At 35.4% G+C, this 16107-nt stretch overlaps 1 protein-coding gene across 1 annotated transcript in view; it reads right to left on the reverse strand.

The window, feature by feature from the left end:
• LOC123956088 (3-oxoacyl-[acyl-carrier-protein] synthase, mitochondrial-like) overlaps positions 1-15852 on the reverse strand; it is a 28846-nt gene extending 12994 nt beyond the window's left edge. Inside the window, exon 1 of the mRNA XM_046028328.1 lies at positions 15669-15852. Within this exon, the coding sequence (XP_045884284.1) occupies positions 15669-15852 (184 nt within the window). The remainder of the gene's footprint in view (positions 1-15668) is intronic.
• Positions 15853-16107: the final 255 nt, after the last annotated feature.

The raw sequence follows: 16107 nt of genomic DNA on the forward strand, positions 1-16107 counted from the left end.
TGTTTAATACCTGGGATAGAAGCAGCTAGTTGTTTTATCTGAAAAGTCATCAATTTATCATCTATTTTGTTGAAGTTCCTTGAAATATTGGAGGTTTGGCAAATACTAAGCTTTATTTATAAAATATAATCTAAAAATCATATTATAGCATATAAACATAATTTTAGGAAGTACTATAAATACTGGCACAGAGATTCAAGGATTTTTTTCAAGAAATATTTTTATATTCATAACTATATTTCATAGGCCCATGTCTCTATGCCTTAATATAGTATGATTACATTAGTATCCATGATATATTGCAATGTTTTTCAACTGCATGTTTCTACATTTGTTGTCAAAATAACATAGAGGTTTATGCTTAATTTAAAGAATCAACTAAATGAAAAGAATTTAATAGAACAGATTATAAAATAAGTTCAGAAGACAAATGTCTGGGAGTCAAAACATAGGTAAAGAAATAATCAAATTTTGTTCCTATAGGTGGTATAGAAGAGGTTAAATTAAAAATGAGACTATAGATTTTTAACATCTCAGTAGGGTATATGTTTGGAAGAAGGGACCCATTGAAGATCATTGTGTAATAGATATCTGTTCTACTTGTATGGGCAAGTATGTTTTTATGGAAATGATATACACTTCTTAAAGCCTGTCAAAAGCTAAGGAAAAGCAAGATGTTGAGGAACTTAATTCATGAATACATATTCATCTTTGGAGGGATACCAGGGCAAAGATTTTGAAATTACTAACAACAGCCTTCTGTTCTGGAATATGCTTTGATGGATTCTTCAAGAAAATAAAAGCATGAACAACCATGATACTTCCCTAGAAGACAAGGATCTATAAATATACAGAATGCCAGATCAGGAAATAACTGTGGCCACTGCTTTGCTTTATTTTGTGGCCAAAATAGCTTTGGGTGTTTTAATTCATGATAAAACATATGTAGACAAGTGATCATAATTTTTCCAAAGCTAAGCAAAATATTTTAACTGGGTTATCTGGTTAAAATTTCACATGTACTTCATCATTAGAAAGCCATAACCATAAAAATTCAAAGAAAAAATGAAAATTAAGTGGCTTAAAATATCATTAGCCAAATACAGAAGATGGAAAGCTCAGTGAAAATGGAGATTGGGAGTATACACTCCAAGTTTATGTACAACAAAAGTAAGTCAATATTATGCTTTGAGACAGAATGCACTAATCTGCCTCTAAAATATTTTAAACCAATCTATATATTATGTATGTATCTATCCATCCATCCATATTTAGGGAGATAATTTCCCAAGGGTCTTTCACATTTCTGCCCATGTTGTACATATGACTGTCCTTTGTTCCAAACTTACTTTGCAAGGATGTCTATACAGCAAATGGCATTAAAAATGAAGTCTTCCTAATAAGCAAGGGGAATGTTCATTTAAAACCTTGAAAGAGAAAGATAGTGTCTCCCTTAGGGGCATGGGCAGGCATGTTTACTGTTCGTTAAAACATTTACAGGTTCTCTAAGTGCAAGGTTCTTTTTCTGTAACTCAGCCCACTATATGCACAGGTATCAGCTTTCTTTACATCACCCTGTGGGAATTGGGCTTGTGAAACTAAAGCAGAAACATTCTTACTCTGGCTACTGCCATTGCTGGGAATACAATTTTCTTACCTAGGAGTCTTGTGTCCTCTGCCTGAATCCATGAAACAGTTACAGGGTAGAATGTTAATCTGCAAGTAAGTTCAAAACTCAAACCCTTAACAGTCTTGATGTATACTAGATATGGCATTTGAGAACCACAGTTTTGTGGGAATAACTGTTGTAATGATGGAAGAGTACTTTGTGTTTTCAGTCTTCCCAATTCAGGATGCTGATGTGATCATCACAATGTACCTGGTGGATCTTTATACTCTTTATAAGAGAGAATACCTGAGTTGGTTTCAAAAGAAAAACTTCAGGAAGCCAGACTGGCCTCATATTCTATTGCTGCCTGACTCCAAAGTAAACATCACACTACTGCTTGAATACATGCTTCTTAAGGCAAAAATCTTAGGGGGAAAACAACTGAAAAAATACTGGGAAAAAGCTTGATTTTCAAGGTTCTATGGTGCCTTGAGAGGTTCTGTTCTAATTCTCAAGATAGAAATATTTGAGGTGGGGGCGCCTGGGTGGCTCAGTGGGTTAAAGCGTCTGCCTTCGGCTCAGGTCATGATCTCGGGGGTCCCCGGCATCAGGCTCTCTGCTCAGCAGGGAGTCTGCTTCCTCCCCTCTCTCTGCCTGCCTCTCTGCCTACTTGTGCTCTCTGTCTGTCACATAAATAAATAAAGAAAAAAAAAAAGAAATATTTGAGGGAATATCTGAGTTTCTGTTTTCCTCTGTGAAGAAGAATGCCTCATCTGTCTAGTGAGAGGAAATGCCTAAATTACAGAGGATATGCTTATTAGGAGGCAGGACCTCTGCATTAAAAATGTCAGCCCTGAAAAACAGGATGCCAAACCTTGGTTCTTGGATTCTTGTGCTGAGACAGATGATATATCTACATATAAGCACCTCAGGAAAAGGGGGAGCCATATCTCTGCTCCCCAGGTTCCAATTTCTCAGTCTGATATTGAAAATAGTTAAGTTACGACCAGAAGGGTACAAAAGCTCAGGCTTAGGGATACAAAAGATAGGAAATTCTACCAAGATTTAAAATTTTTATTTATCAATTAAAAGCAAAGTAATGTTATATAGTATGGTCAACAAAAGCTTTGCATTTGCTTCTCATTCATCAGAACCCAGAAATTATATGTGATTAACACCATAACCAACCTACAATAATGAGAGCACAAAAACAGTATTTGCAATGTAATTCACCTTATTAAAAAAAAAAAGCTTCCTATAATTAAACTCTTACTTGTACCCTTCTAATGGACTCTCATGATGTACTCAGATTAGCATTTACAAATCGCAAAATGATCTTATGTCCTGCATAGATACCTTAAATTGATACTCCTATTCTTTCATAAAGGCCAGTTTCAATAGAAGGCTGCAAAAAGTCTTTAGGTTAGTGAGGTCTGTTCATTTTCTTAGAGTCATTTCCCCCTCCAGCTTTATTAAATACCTTTCCCTTTCCAGCATCCTTCACGAATCAGGTCAGTGTCTCTCCTTCAAGAACATGCAATGCCCTTCTCTTCCTCAATTTAGTGTAAGTACTCTCCGGGTACACAGTCATAGCGCTTACTGTATTAAATTGCAAACATTTGTCTACTTCTCTGTTTCGTTCAGTGGACTGAGTTCCTCAGGGACAGGAAGCTAAACACTCATTATTTGTACTCACTCCAAATCCCAACCCTCAGCACATGGTAGCCGCTGAATAAATGCTTTTAGAATCACAGCAACTCCACAGCATGCCTCCTAAACCACTGGACTGCTTTTAAATGCTAGGAAAGTGGTAAGAGAAATTTCTGAAATAGACTGGTAGAAGGTGGATCTGGGAATCTGTAGTTTTAAACATTTCCTTATGTAATTATGGTAACCTACCCTACTGAGCACCTCTTCTCTAGCTCCAGCTCTACAAATATGTAGCTTTTGATTATAGGTAACTAATTTTAATTTTCTGAATTTTTCCATCATTTTATAAATAGATTATTATACTGGATATTCCAGGTTAAAAATTCTAAAAGTCTAGTAATATTAATACTGCAGATTAAATATTTGAATTAACCTGTCATATAAGTTTTTCTTTTCCTAGAAAACCAAATATGCCCTTATAAGAGCATATTGTCATAGCTGTTTCTCTGAGTGAAATCTTTGAGCTGATTAGCAATTCATGTCTTTCCAATGTGTATACATAAATTGTATTCATATTGCTTATTTGTTTAATTTTCTGTTCATTGACTACTTCCATAGTAAACCCCAGGGATAGTCAACATTTTTCTCTTTGAGGAAAAAAAAATGGTACAGGATGTAAACATTTTAAGTATATAGTAAAATTATAAATTGTGCTATCAATTCTGCTGGCTTCCAAAGTCATACTTAACTAGGTACCACAAATATTTTCATAAAAAATGAAACGATAACATATTTGGGATTACTCTCTGGCTCACATAAATATGCATAAACACAATCTCATGAACCTGTGACATGTGTCAGTATCAATTCTGTGTTGCTGTTTTCTTTTAACAATTCCTTTGTTTCATCTTCACATGTGTTCATAGCTCTGTCAGCCAGAAGCATTACATCGTTACCAACAAGTTAGATAAGACCATACTCATGGCTGTAAACATTCTGGGCTTTACCTGTAATAATTTAGTTTAGTGGTCCAATAAAGAAAAATATCTGCAATGAGTATGAGGACTGTAGCTGCTTTTTCTTTTCCCAACTTTACTAAATGCCATTTCTTTTCGATCCCTTCAGGTAATGGTTGTATGGACCAGTGTAGATGAGCCATTCAAGGTATATCAAATTAAAACAACTTGATAGCAATATTTATGAAGCTAGAGATTAAGAGATTTGTGCACCCAAATACTGAAAAGTTTCTAAGTTCTAGATGGCCAACTGAATTAAAGAATCTCATGTTTTTCTAATAAGGATCACACTGGGCAATACTTCTACTCTACCACTTTCAAGTTTTAGCTCTGTAGAAGGCAAAAAGAAAATAGATAAGAAACTAAAAACAGTGTAGAAGTTATGGTTGGAAGAAAGTCAAATTTGGACTAACTGTCCTGTGATAAGATTTAAAGTACCATGGCTATTTTTGGATCACCATAATGTGGTGATATATGCATATATATAGCTACATAATTCTTTGATACTACTGCCTTCAACTTCAAAGGTCTCTGACTCCTTTTCTTAAATTGGGCAACCCTGTGACTGTTTTGACCAATAGAGTATAGGTCATAAAAGGGATGACTTACTCTATTGAAATACTCTTGCTTGAGATTTGAACCAAGAAGAATAAGAATGGCTATAATGAAGACTATAAAGAAACCAGGCCACATTTAGGCATTCTGTTGCCAGTCCCAGTTAAACTCAGTATTTCAATCATCCTAGACCAGCTGGCACTCATGCAAGTGAAGAAACCTCCAGATGATTCTGGGCTCTATCCATCCAGTTACCTGAGGTACTTCAGCCTTTGCAGTTGAATTCCCAAAATGTGAGGAGAGAGAAAAGCCATCTCCTCTGTGATGATTCCTTACCCACAGAATAGTTGAGAATGCAATGTTTTTTGTGTGTGTATGTGTATGTGTGTGTTACTAAACTCTAGGATGGCTTGAAGATGAAAGATACACAAGATACGGGGAACAGTAAAATTCCAATAATAAAATATGTTGTATCTACTAATAATATTACATATTCTTTCTAACATGATCATTTTTGACTCTTTAGGCAAATATAAAAGTACTTACAAAATAAAAATAGCAGCATATATACCTAATATATTTATAAATAGCAGCATATATATACCTAATAATTTATGAGACAATTATGGTTAAGGTAAATATATAATTGCTTTAAATAAAAATACACATTTTGGAATAAGAGGATGAGTGCTCAAGTGTTTTATGATTTGTATATTCCTTTTCCCTAGTTCTAAACTGTTTCACGTTCTAGAAACCAGTTTGGAAGCAAAGTAGTAGGTATAGGTTCTTGCTACTGACTGTATTCTGTCATTGCATACAATCTAGAATAAACAGTTATCATACTAATGATTGTTTTTCTAATAATCTTAGTTAATATAGGCAGGGAGGAGTTATTTTCCAGTTCCTATAATCACAGGTTTTTAGAGGCTAGTAGCTAAGTGTGAAGGAGTCTGGGAATTACTATGAAGTATTTCCCTAAAACTCAGACTTCCTACAGGATGAGAATTAGGACAGAATTTTTTTGGTCTTATATAACAGATTTATACTATGTTTGTGCTCTCACCAGGGAACCGCAGTATCTAGAAGACCTGAATCATATAACTCAGAATTCAAGCCCTGATATTAGTTTATGGATCTGTCTCCAAATGTCAACTGGACAGTTAGTGGAACTTACAACACTTGTTCTGTTTTGCCTCCAATTTCAAGACTCCAAACAAAATGATGACTGAGTAGCAGGAAACAAAAAGATGAGCACTGTGTTTCTTTCCACTTTCTTTCTTTAGAGAGTTTCCCTCAGTCAGGGCCCCATGGACTCTATTCAGTAAACAGAAAAAGCTAAGACTCCCGGGGCAGAGTATTAAGGAGGTAACAGATACATATAGTAAGAGGCCTCAGACCCACAGATGGTACCTCTTAAGTATTCACCTGAGCATTCATCAGTGCAGGTATGTGGTTAATTACTTGCATCTGGAGGGGAACTGCCCTTGCAAATTAGAAGCCACAGTAGTACATGGTGCAAGGAAAGTGTCAGTTCCTATCAATTCTACTAAATACCTCATGATTCATGCTATTCTGTAGAGAATATAGAGAACGGTCTTCTGAAGTGATGGGAATATTACAGCAAGACCAAGCTCTGGTCCTGCCGAAAGAAACTTAAAGCAAGACTGGGGAGGATCAAGCTGTTTCCAAGTAACTTAACTGTGTCACACAGAAATATTCAGGAATATTTCTATGAATACAAAAATATCAAGCTGCCAATGGTAAACAAGATTTTTACCACCAATAAGAAGTTACCAAGCATCCAAAGAGCAAAAAAGGAACTTATGACCCATAATAATGACAAACAGAATTTAATTAACTGAAACTTAACCCAAGCTGATATAAATGTTAGAATTAGGAAAACAGAATATTATAAAATAGTTTTTTTAACAGTATTCATTAGGTTCAAAAAGTTAAGAGTCAAGAAAGGTAAGAGTCAAGAAAGATGTAAAAAATATCTGTAAAGATATTTAAAATAAAAAAGATTAAAAAAATAAAAAGATAAAAAAAAATCAGGATGACTGGGTGGCTGTCAGTTAAGGGTCTGCCTTTGGCTCAAGTCATGATCCTAGGATCTTGGGACTGAGCCCAGGATCCTAGCACCGGGTTCTCTGCTCAACAGGGAGGCTGCTTCTCCCTGTCCCTCTGCCCCTCCCCGGCTTTCTTTCTCTCTCTCAAATAAATAAATAAAATATTAAAAAATCAGATCTACAACTTCTACAGATGAAAGCTATAAGGTCTGAGGTAAAAAATACACTGAGTAAGATTAAAAGAAGATCTGATATCTTACAAATGAAAAGATAATTGAACTCAAATATATAGCTGTGGGAAATACTCAAAATGAAGCAGAACATCAGAGAACTAAAACTTTTTTTTTTAAAGATTTTATTTATTTGATAGAGAGAGATCACAAGTAGGCAGAGAGGCAGGCAGAGAGAGGGGGAAGCAAGCTCCCTGCTGAGCAGAGAGCCCAGATGCAGGCTTGATCCCAGGACTCTGGGATCATGACCTGAGCTGAAGGCAAAGACTTTAACCCACTGAGCCACCCAGGTGCTCCGAGAACTAAAACTTTTACACCTTACTATTACATTAAGAATGCATATGGCTTTAATAGATACATGACTAGCCTTTAATTTTATAACTATAGTATATATATAGACAAACCAGGAAGAATCCATTTATTTTAAACTGTGTAATAGACTGAATTTGTTCAACCTATGCTATCTTTTATAAAAATGAGACCCAGAAGGATTTTCTAAATCCCTTTTTTGTTTGAATTACTTTAGGCTCATTATGATTATTTTTCCTGCTCAGAAACTCTTTACCTGAGCCTATACAACAACCCTTTCTTCTTTGAAAACAGTCTAACTACTGTAGGAAGGATTTTTTCATTATATACTGCGTCTAGGAGTGCTAGAACAGTAACTCATGGCGACTGATTGGCAGGGACTGCTATCAAATTAGCATTTCCATGGAAGCCAGCATCAGTTATCCTCAACAGACATTACCCTCATCTGAGAGTTTCTGAACTGCTTTTCAATACAAGCCAAATCACTCAGAATACAATAAAACACCACAAAAAAACTTTGAATACTGTATCAGGACAGAGGCAAAGATCTTGTTTGTATTTTTTCACTCCCATACAGTGTTCTATAAACTGGAAGTAGTAAAACAGAACAGATTCTTTGTGCGTTAGACCTTACCTCTTCTAGAGTCAGTGTTTAGAATTCCCCACTCTCAAAATTAGTTTATGTGATGTCAAACATCTTGATGAACTGTTTTTGTTTTTGTTTTTAAGGATTTTATTTGACAGACAGAGACCACAAGGAGGCAGAGAGGCAGGCAGAGAGAGAGAGAGGAGAAAGCAGGCTCCTGCTGAGCAGAGAGTCTGATGTGGGGCTCCATCCCAGGACCCTGGGATCATGACCTGAGCTGAAGGCAGACGCTTTAACCCACTGAGACACCCAGGTGCCCCACTGAACTTTTTTCTCTTCTAATTATATAGTACATGGTCATCCTGTAACCCGAAAACATACATCAAATAGTTAATATCTGACTACAGATATTAAGTATCTGTAGCAACCAAAGTTGCACTTTAGTAGAGGGAAGAGAATTCTGGATCAAATACAACTTTAGTTAAGAGTTTATAATTATTTGGTTGCAATTTTTATGTGTTATCTCAGACAGTGACATTTTGCCCATTAAATAGAAACATTGACCTGTATTCAAATGAAGCTAAGAACTACTACATACATATACCATATATATCACATATACCATATATACCACACACTGAGTTAGTTTCAAAGCCACTGAAAGTAACTATAATGCTTCTTTTTTTTTTTTAACTTTTTTTTTTCCATTTTATTTATTTTTTCAGCGTAACAGTATTCATTCTTTTTGCACAACACCCAGTGCTCCATGCAAAACGTGCCCTCCCCATTACCCACCACCTGTTCCCCCAACCTCCCACCCCTGACCCTTCAAAACCCTCAGGTTGTATATTACAGAATAACAAGAGGAAAATTATACTTTAAAATTTGCCTAGAATAATTCCCCAGTTTTAAGCTGGAAATGTCCAACTTGGATTATTGGAGGTCTTGGTATCACCTCAACAGTAACATATTAAATATTTGCTTGGAAATACTTCATTTTAACCTGTTTAATAATAAATGGAAATTCCTTTACTTCTATCACTGTATCTAGAGATCTGATTTCTTAAATAATGTTTTTCTCACTTTTATAGAATTTCAAAAAACCTCCCTAATATCATGTTATAATATGTGAAATATTTTCCTTCTTAAAGCAAAATATACATAATTTTATCTGTGCTGTAATCATTTTCTAAAATTATAGGTATGTATAGATAACCACTGAAGGGAATAAATAAAAATTAGGAGACATAGCTTTCTAGAAAGATGGAAATCTGCTTGGTGTTTTCTTTGGGTTTAATATTTTAAGTTCTTACTTTTATCACTGTGATTCCTATTTTTATGTCCATAGTATAAAGGAAAAGAGATGGTTTTGATTCATAAGTGACATTGCTAGTTCCTTATTACCTCCATAGTTTTCTAACCAGACTATCCCTCCAACTGGGCTAAAATAAAGCTGAAATATTTATGTTAGTACTTTAACTGTTATGATCTAATTCACCTGATTTTGATATAAATAAATGTGGCCACCTCTTTTTTTCTCCTTTTGCAATTAACCGCTAATCACCTGCCTACTCTTAATACCAGGAAATCCACTATTGCTGCTATAAGTTATTACACAATAATTCTTGGATTTACTCTGTCAAAAGGAGTAAACCAAGTTTCTGTAAGCCAGACAGACAGATCTTTATGTTGCTATGACACCAGCATTGAAAATGAATCTGGCAAATTCTCATTTGATGTCTTCTGGTCTACTGCTTCCTTGTTGTTCTTGCATCTTCAGGTGTCTCCACCTAGTATACTGACATCTCACATTTTGGCTCACACTTTTACAAGTTTTAAATATAATCTGAATGAAAGCTGAATGAATCAAGACAGCAGACAAACAACAAAGTAACCCCAAGAGAATTCAACTATAGAGAACAGTAAAGAAAAGATAACAAATTAGAGAGAAACATAGGAAAGAATGTGGGATTGATGCAGATTTAAGAAACTACAGAAGAAAACAGTAATTAACATTTCAAAATATTTTTCTATCCCATTTATTTTCTTCATTGACTAATATGACAATTCCACTTAAGATGGTCTAATCTGCTTTCACTTGAATCCACTATGCTCACTTTGTTCACCAAAGAAATTCTTCCCATAGAAAATCCTTACCACCTCTACTACCTCTATGCTTTCTTAGATGTGCACAAGTTTTAGAAAACACTGCTTGCTTAAAATCCTTAGAAAACAGGGGCGCCTGGGTGGTTCAGTGGGTTAAAGCCTCTGTCTTCTGCTCAGGTCATGTTCTCAGGGTCCTGAGATGGACCCCACATCGGGCTCTCTGCTCAACGAGGAGCCTGCTTCCTCCTCTCTCTCTCTGTCTGCCTCTCTGCCTACTTGTGATCTCTGTCAAATAAATAAATAAAATCTTTAAGAAAAAAATCCTTAGAAAACATTAAATAGTACCATGGATTGATAAAATAAAAAAAATTATTCTAATTAGCACAGTATTTCATTATTCAATTAGCTGAAAGAAAATGTTAATAAACACAGAAAAGAAAAGATAAGTGCTTAAGGATGTTAATAAAGATAAGTGAGAAAAGCCAAATCTCTGTGCTTAAGGAATATATACTCTAGTAAGAAAGCTAAGAAACATTTAAATATATTACAATAATTATATTTATGGGTGCCATGATTAAAAGAACAAAATAATATCACTATTCAATAGGAAGGGAGTTATTTCTGCTTGAATAATTATAAAACAAGTCATAATTTGAGGTAGTTTATGAATTAAAAAATGATTTTTATATACTAGCTCAAAGATTTTTTTAACAAAGAAGAAACAAGACATCTATTTAAAAGTGAGTGTGCATTCAGAGGGCACACTGATAACACACTTAATTGTTCTTGATAAAAAATGGAAGGCAAGATACACTACTTAGGATAAATATAAAAGTATCCCTCTGACATAGAAACCAAAAACCTAAATTAATGGGAGATTAGAAATTTATCAAGAAGATATAATTATTACAGGTGATGACTTTATACAAGGTAGTCTAAATATAAGATTACCATTTATTAGCAAGAGCTTCCAAAACAAAATACCACAGAGTGAATGGTTTAAACAGCAAAATCTATTTTTTCAAAGATTTGGACTCTGGAAGTCCTATATCAAGGTGTCTTTGAAGATCTCTCTCTTTGGCTTGTAAATGACTGCTTTCAGGTTTTATCCAGATTTGTTTTCTCTCTTTCTCTCTCTCTCCGCGTGTGTGTGTGTGTGTGTGTGTGTGTGGGTGTGTATATATACTCTCTCACTGTCTCATTATCTTTTATATTGACACCAATCCCATTAAATTCAGGCCCCACTTTTGTGACCTTATTTAACTTTAATTATCTCTTTAAAAGCTCTGTCTCTAAATACAGTCATATTGGGGACTAGGGCTTTAGCCTATGATTTTGAAAGAAGGGGCACAATTCAGTCCTATGACATCCATCATACAGATTTTTCTGAAAACAGTGGATGGTGATATGTAAGAATATAGTCAGCAGAGTGAATGGAACTGATGTACCCCTGATTTGGTGGCAGAAAAATCAGAAAAGAGAAGGGACAGCAGAATCTCAAATAATTCTTAGGCTTCTTCTTGCATGAGGGCCATTTATAAATTTGTGAATTTTAATATGTCACCAATTGTGAAATAAGATATACCATAAAGTTTCAAAAAAAGATGTTATATTCTTAAAATTGAAAGAATTAACCAAGGATATGTGGACACAAAGACTAGATCACTTCAGATCAACTGTATTTTCTTTTATGGAACTTTACTGAGCTATTAGTTTGAGAAACTTTTTGGGTACCATACATCTGGATTTCAGAAAGGCATTTCAGAAGGTCTAACATAAGGTCATAGGAACAAAAAGTCATTTTGTTGGAAGGCAGGGAATTTGAGTGGAGTTGTCAATTGTTGATCATGTTTAGAAAGAGCTATAATTCTGTCAAGAGAGAAAACAAATTCTAGTAGCATGCAAAAGAGGTTTTAGCTTCTGCTCTGTTTTACATTTTTATCAATGACTTAGATGATTAAAATTGCAGCCAACACAAAACTGGAAGTAATAGCTATTATGTTGGATGACAGACATCAGATGCAAATAAGAAACAAAGGATATCAGATGTCCTGTGAAAGTTCCATTTGAAAATCAACATAATGTATGAAAGCAGATTTATACAAAGTCACCTGAAAGACAGGCAAGGTCCTAGACTTCCAAGACAAAACATGCAATGCATAAATATGCAGTGCAATATTCACTATAATCACCATGCTGGGACACTTGAGTGGCTCAGTCAGTTAAGCATCTGACTCTTGATTTCAGCTCAGGTCATGATCTCAGGGTCATGGGACTGAGCTCTCTGTAGGGCTCTGTACTCAGCTTGAGGTCTGCTTGCCCCTCTCCCTCTGCTCCTTCCCTGCCCATGCTCTCTCTTTGTCAAATAAATGAATAAATGAAATCTTTTAAAAAAATCACCATGCTGTCCATTACATTCCCATGACTTACTTATTTCATTATGAAGTTTGTACCTCTGGACCTCCTTCCTCCATTTTGCCTACCTCCAACCCTGCTCCCCAACCCTGTTCTCAGTTTGTTTGACTTTGGTTTTGTTTTGTTCACTTACGTTTTTAGACTGCATACATAAGTAAAATTACATGGTATTTGTCTTTCTTTGTCTGACTTATTTCACTTAGCATAAGACCTTGAAGGTTCAGCCACATGGTTGCAAAGAGCAAGATTTCATTTTTTTATGGCTAAAAAGAATTCCATTACATAAAAAATTGTGACTTTGTATAGTGACAGGTGGTAACTAAATTTATTATGTTGATTATTTCTCAATGAATGCAAATACTGAATTAATATGCTATATACCTAAGAATAGTATATATTATACTTTATTAAAAAATATGTCAAGTATGAAGTATCAATCATGAGTAAAAGAAGAGTCACAGAGGCAAACATTGACTGTAACCATTCTAGCCCTGGTCAGGAGAGAAAGAATCTTAGTTAATAGGTTTCAAATATTCACATTCCATTACTAAGATTGATTATTAGTAATATGTTAATAAACATGTTATCCTGATGCCACCAAATAGGACATTCATTTATATTTGCCCTTATAAAATGTTCTCAAAACAACATTCTGTTCAAATAGTTTAGTACTGTTTTCCATTATGGCTTTGCCTACAGGGAAAGAATAAGCCACTAATACCAAATCAAAGATTCATTTTTTAAGAGTTATATACTTTTTTGACTAAATTGTTGTTCTGATTTTATAGATTAATATTAAGAGCTCGATTAAGTATTTCACAAGTGAGAGATCTATTATGGTTTAATTATATAATCAGTTTTCTGACCCTGCCAATAGGAGGGTCAGATCCTGTTCCATAGTAAATTCATGAATATATGAGCAACATAATGAGAGGCCTCTTGAAAGACAACCTCTGGCCATTCCCCGGACACACACCATTCAGCAAAGCATTGACATTTTATTCAAGATTAGCATTTGCTTTAATTTTTAAATTCCACCATGTATTCAGAATCAACTAAAGAAAAAACACTGACAGTAATCCACATCAACACACATGGAAAGGGCTTAAAGATTTTTTTGAATGACAAGATAAATAACAACACACAACATAAAAGAGAATAAATATTTCACTTTCAAGAACATTAGTAGAGTTGATGTATACAGATAAAAGAATACAATAGATTTTATGTTTTTAATACTTTTATCATAGTATGTAGTTCTAGTGAAATATTTTAAGAAAGACAGTAAATGAAATCCTGTTAAGAATGGGGCAGTTAGAATGGTAAGAAAAATTTAACATACATATTTAAAATATATTGCTATAAAAGATTAAATACATGCAAAATGCATAAGGAATAAAACAATATGCATGTGTATACCCATCACTTTGCTTAATTTACATTGCTAATACTGCTGAAGTTCCTTCCCTGATCTATTTCCTTTAGTTCCATCATAGAAATTTTTTCTATCCAAATTTTATGTTTATGATTCTGATCCAACTTCCATAACATTGTTCTATACATATGCATTTATAAAGATACAATGATGTTACTTTGTGTGTTTCTAAACTTTAAAGAAGTTGAGTCGATGATGTATATCCTCAGCAACTTATATTATTCCAAGAAAAATCAGATTTGTAAAATTCATAAGTGTTAATATGTGCTGTTATTTTATTCATATTTACTTCTGGGCAGTATCTCATTGTATGAACATATAATGAATATATGAATATATTCTATTATAATTCTCTGCCAATAGATATATATGTAGGTTCCCCCACATACTTTTTTCTTATTACAAACAATGCTACAAACACTTGTCTATGTGTATTCTGTGGATTTAAGTTTCTCTAGTGTATATACAAGAACAGAATGGCTGGGTTACAGATTATACACATCTCTGACTTTACTATATTTTGCTAAGCATCTTCTAATGTGTATTTATAGTAGGTACTTTAACCACAAATAAATATGGTTACTGTTTGACATTCTCACCAACATTGGTATTGTATTCTCTGTCATTGTAAGCAGTGGTTTGAATTTGAAATTATATGACTACTAATGGGATGAACATCTTAAAAATGTCTTTCATAACTTTTGGGGAGGTAGACAGAGTAGGAGGATTTTAATCTCACCACAGCTACAACTAGATAACAACTACATTAGTGTAAAAATGAGTTGGAGACTGGCACATCAGACTCTCCACAGATAAATGTAGAAAAAAGGCCACATCAGAAAGGGTAGGAAGGATGCTCTTGTGGTCCGGAACCACATGGACCTTTGGAATTGTCCACAGGAGGGAGAGATATGGAGGCGCTAATTGAGAGAAGGGCAGACTCCTATGTTAAGTACCCCAGGCTTACCCCAAGAGACACATCCAGAGAAGACAAATCCCCGTAACATTTGGGTTTAAAACAAGAAGGGCCTAATAATCAGTGGGGCTTAACACCTGGAACTTTAAAAATCAGCAAGCTCATTTTGGGAGAGCCGAAGGACAGAGTCCCCCACCTTAAAGAGACAGCACCACAACAGCTCAGCTGAGATACCACACAGAAGCAGCAGTGTCAAAATGCCTGGAGTCAACTCAAAGCATATTTATTTACTAATAGAGATTAGTCAACTCAAAGCATATTTATTTATTAATAGAGATTGTGTTGGAGAGGCAGAGACTTTTGGGGACTTCTCTAAGAAGAAAAATGCTGGAGGCACCATTTCCCTCCCCCAATCCCCAGCAGAGATACACAGACACCTGCAGGAACCAGAACACCACAAATACTTTTCACCTCACTTTCTTTCTTTCTTTTTAAAAGATTTTATTTATTTGACAGAGAGATAGAGATCACAAGTAGGCAGAGAGGCAGTCAGAGAAAGGGGGAAGCAGCCTCCCCACTGAGCAGAGAGCCCGATGCAGGCCTCAATCCCAGTACCCTGGATAATGACCCGAGTCGAAGGCAGAGGCTTTAACCCACTGAGCCACCCAGGTGCCCTTCATCTCACTTTCTAATAGTGTGTCCCACTATTGAAGTTTTCTCAGGATCCCCTACCTCCAACATAGCAGGCCTCAATAGGAGCTTTTCCACGCACCTCCAGGTTCCCTCATGCAGTGAATGAGTAGACCTTGCTGGCACCACTCACTTGGCCCCATATTCTTCTGTAGAACTACCCCCTCCAATATGCCATTGGCTGGAGTCAATCCAGGGTGGTCCCACAAGACTGACAGTGTACCATCACTTCTGACAGTGTCCAGCAGCAGTCCAAAGTGACTCATGCTCCAGAAAGAGGAGAAGAAAACTACACATACCGCAGTCCAACTGTGGCCCCAGCAGTGGGCTTGGAATAGATATTGGGTCTGACTGAAGGCCCTGCCTATCAGTGAAAGCTTTCAGGAGACAACATAGGAAAAGCACCATGGAGTTCAGTGTTACTGCATCTCCAGCAAATGCTTGGTGTGACTGAACTCAAACACAAGAAGTCTCAAACTGGCCAACTAACACACAGGAATCAAACCCTACCTACAAGAGCC

Source organism: Meles meles, chromosome 14 (assembly GCF_922984935.1).
Source record: "Meles meles chromosome 14, mMelMel3.1 paternal haplotype, whole genome shotgun sequence".
Taxonomy (NCBI): Eukaryota; Metazoa; Chordata; class Mammalia; order Carnivora; family Mustelidae; genus Meles; species Meles meles.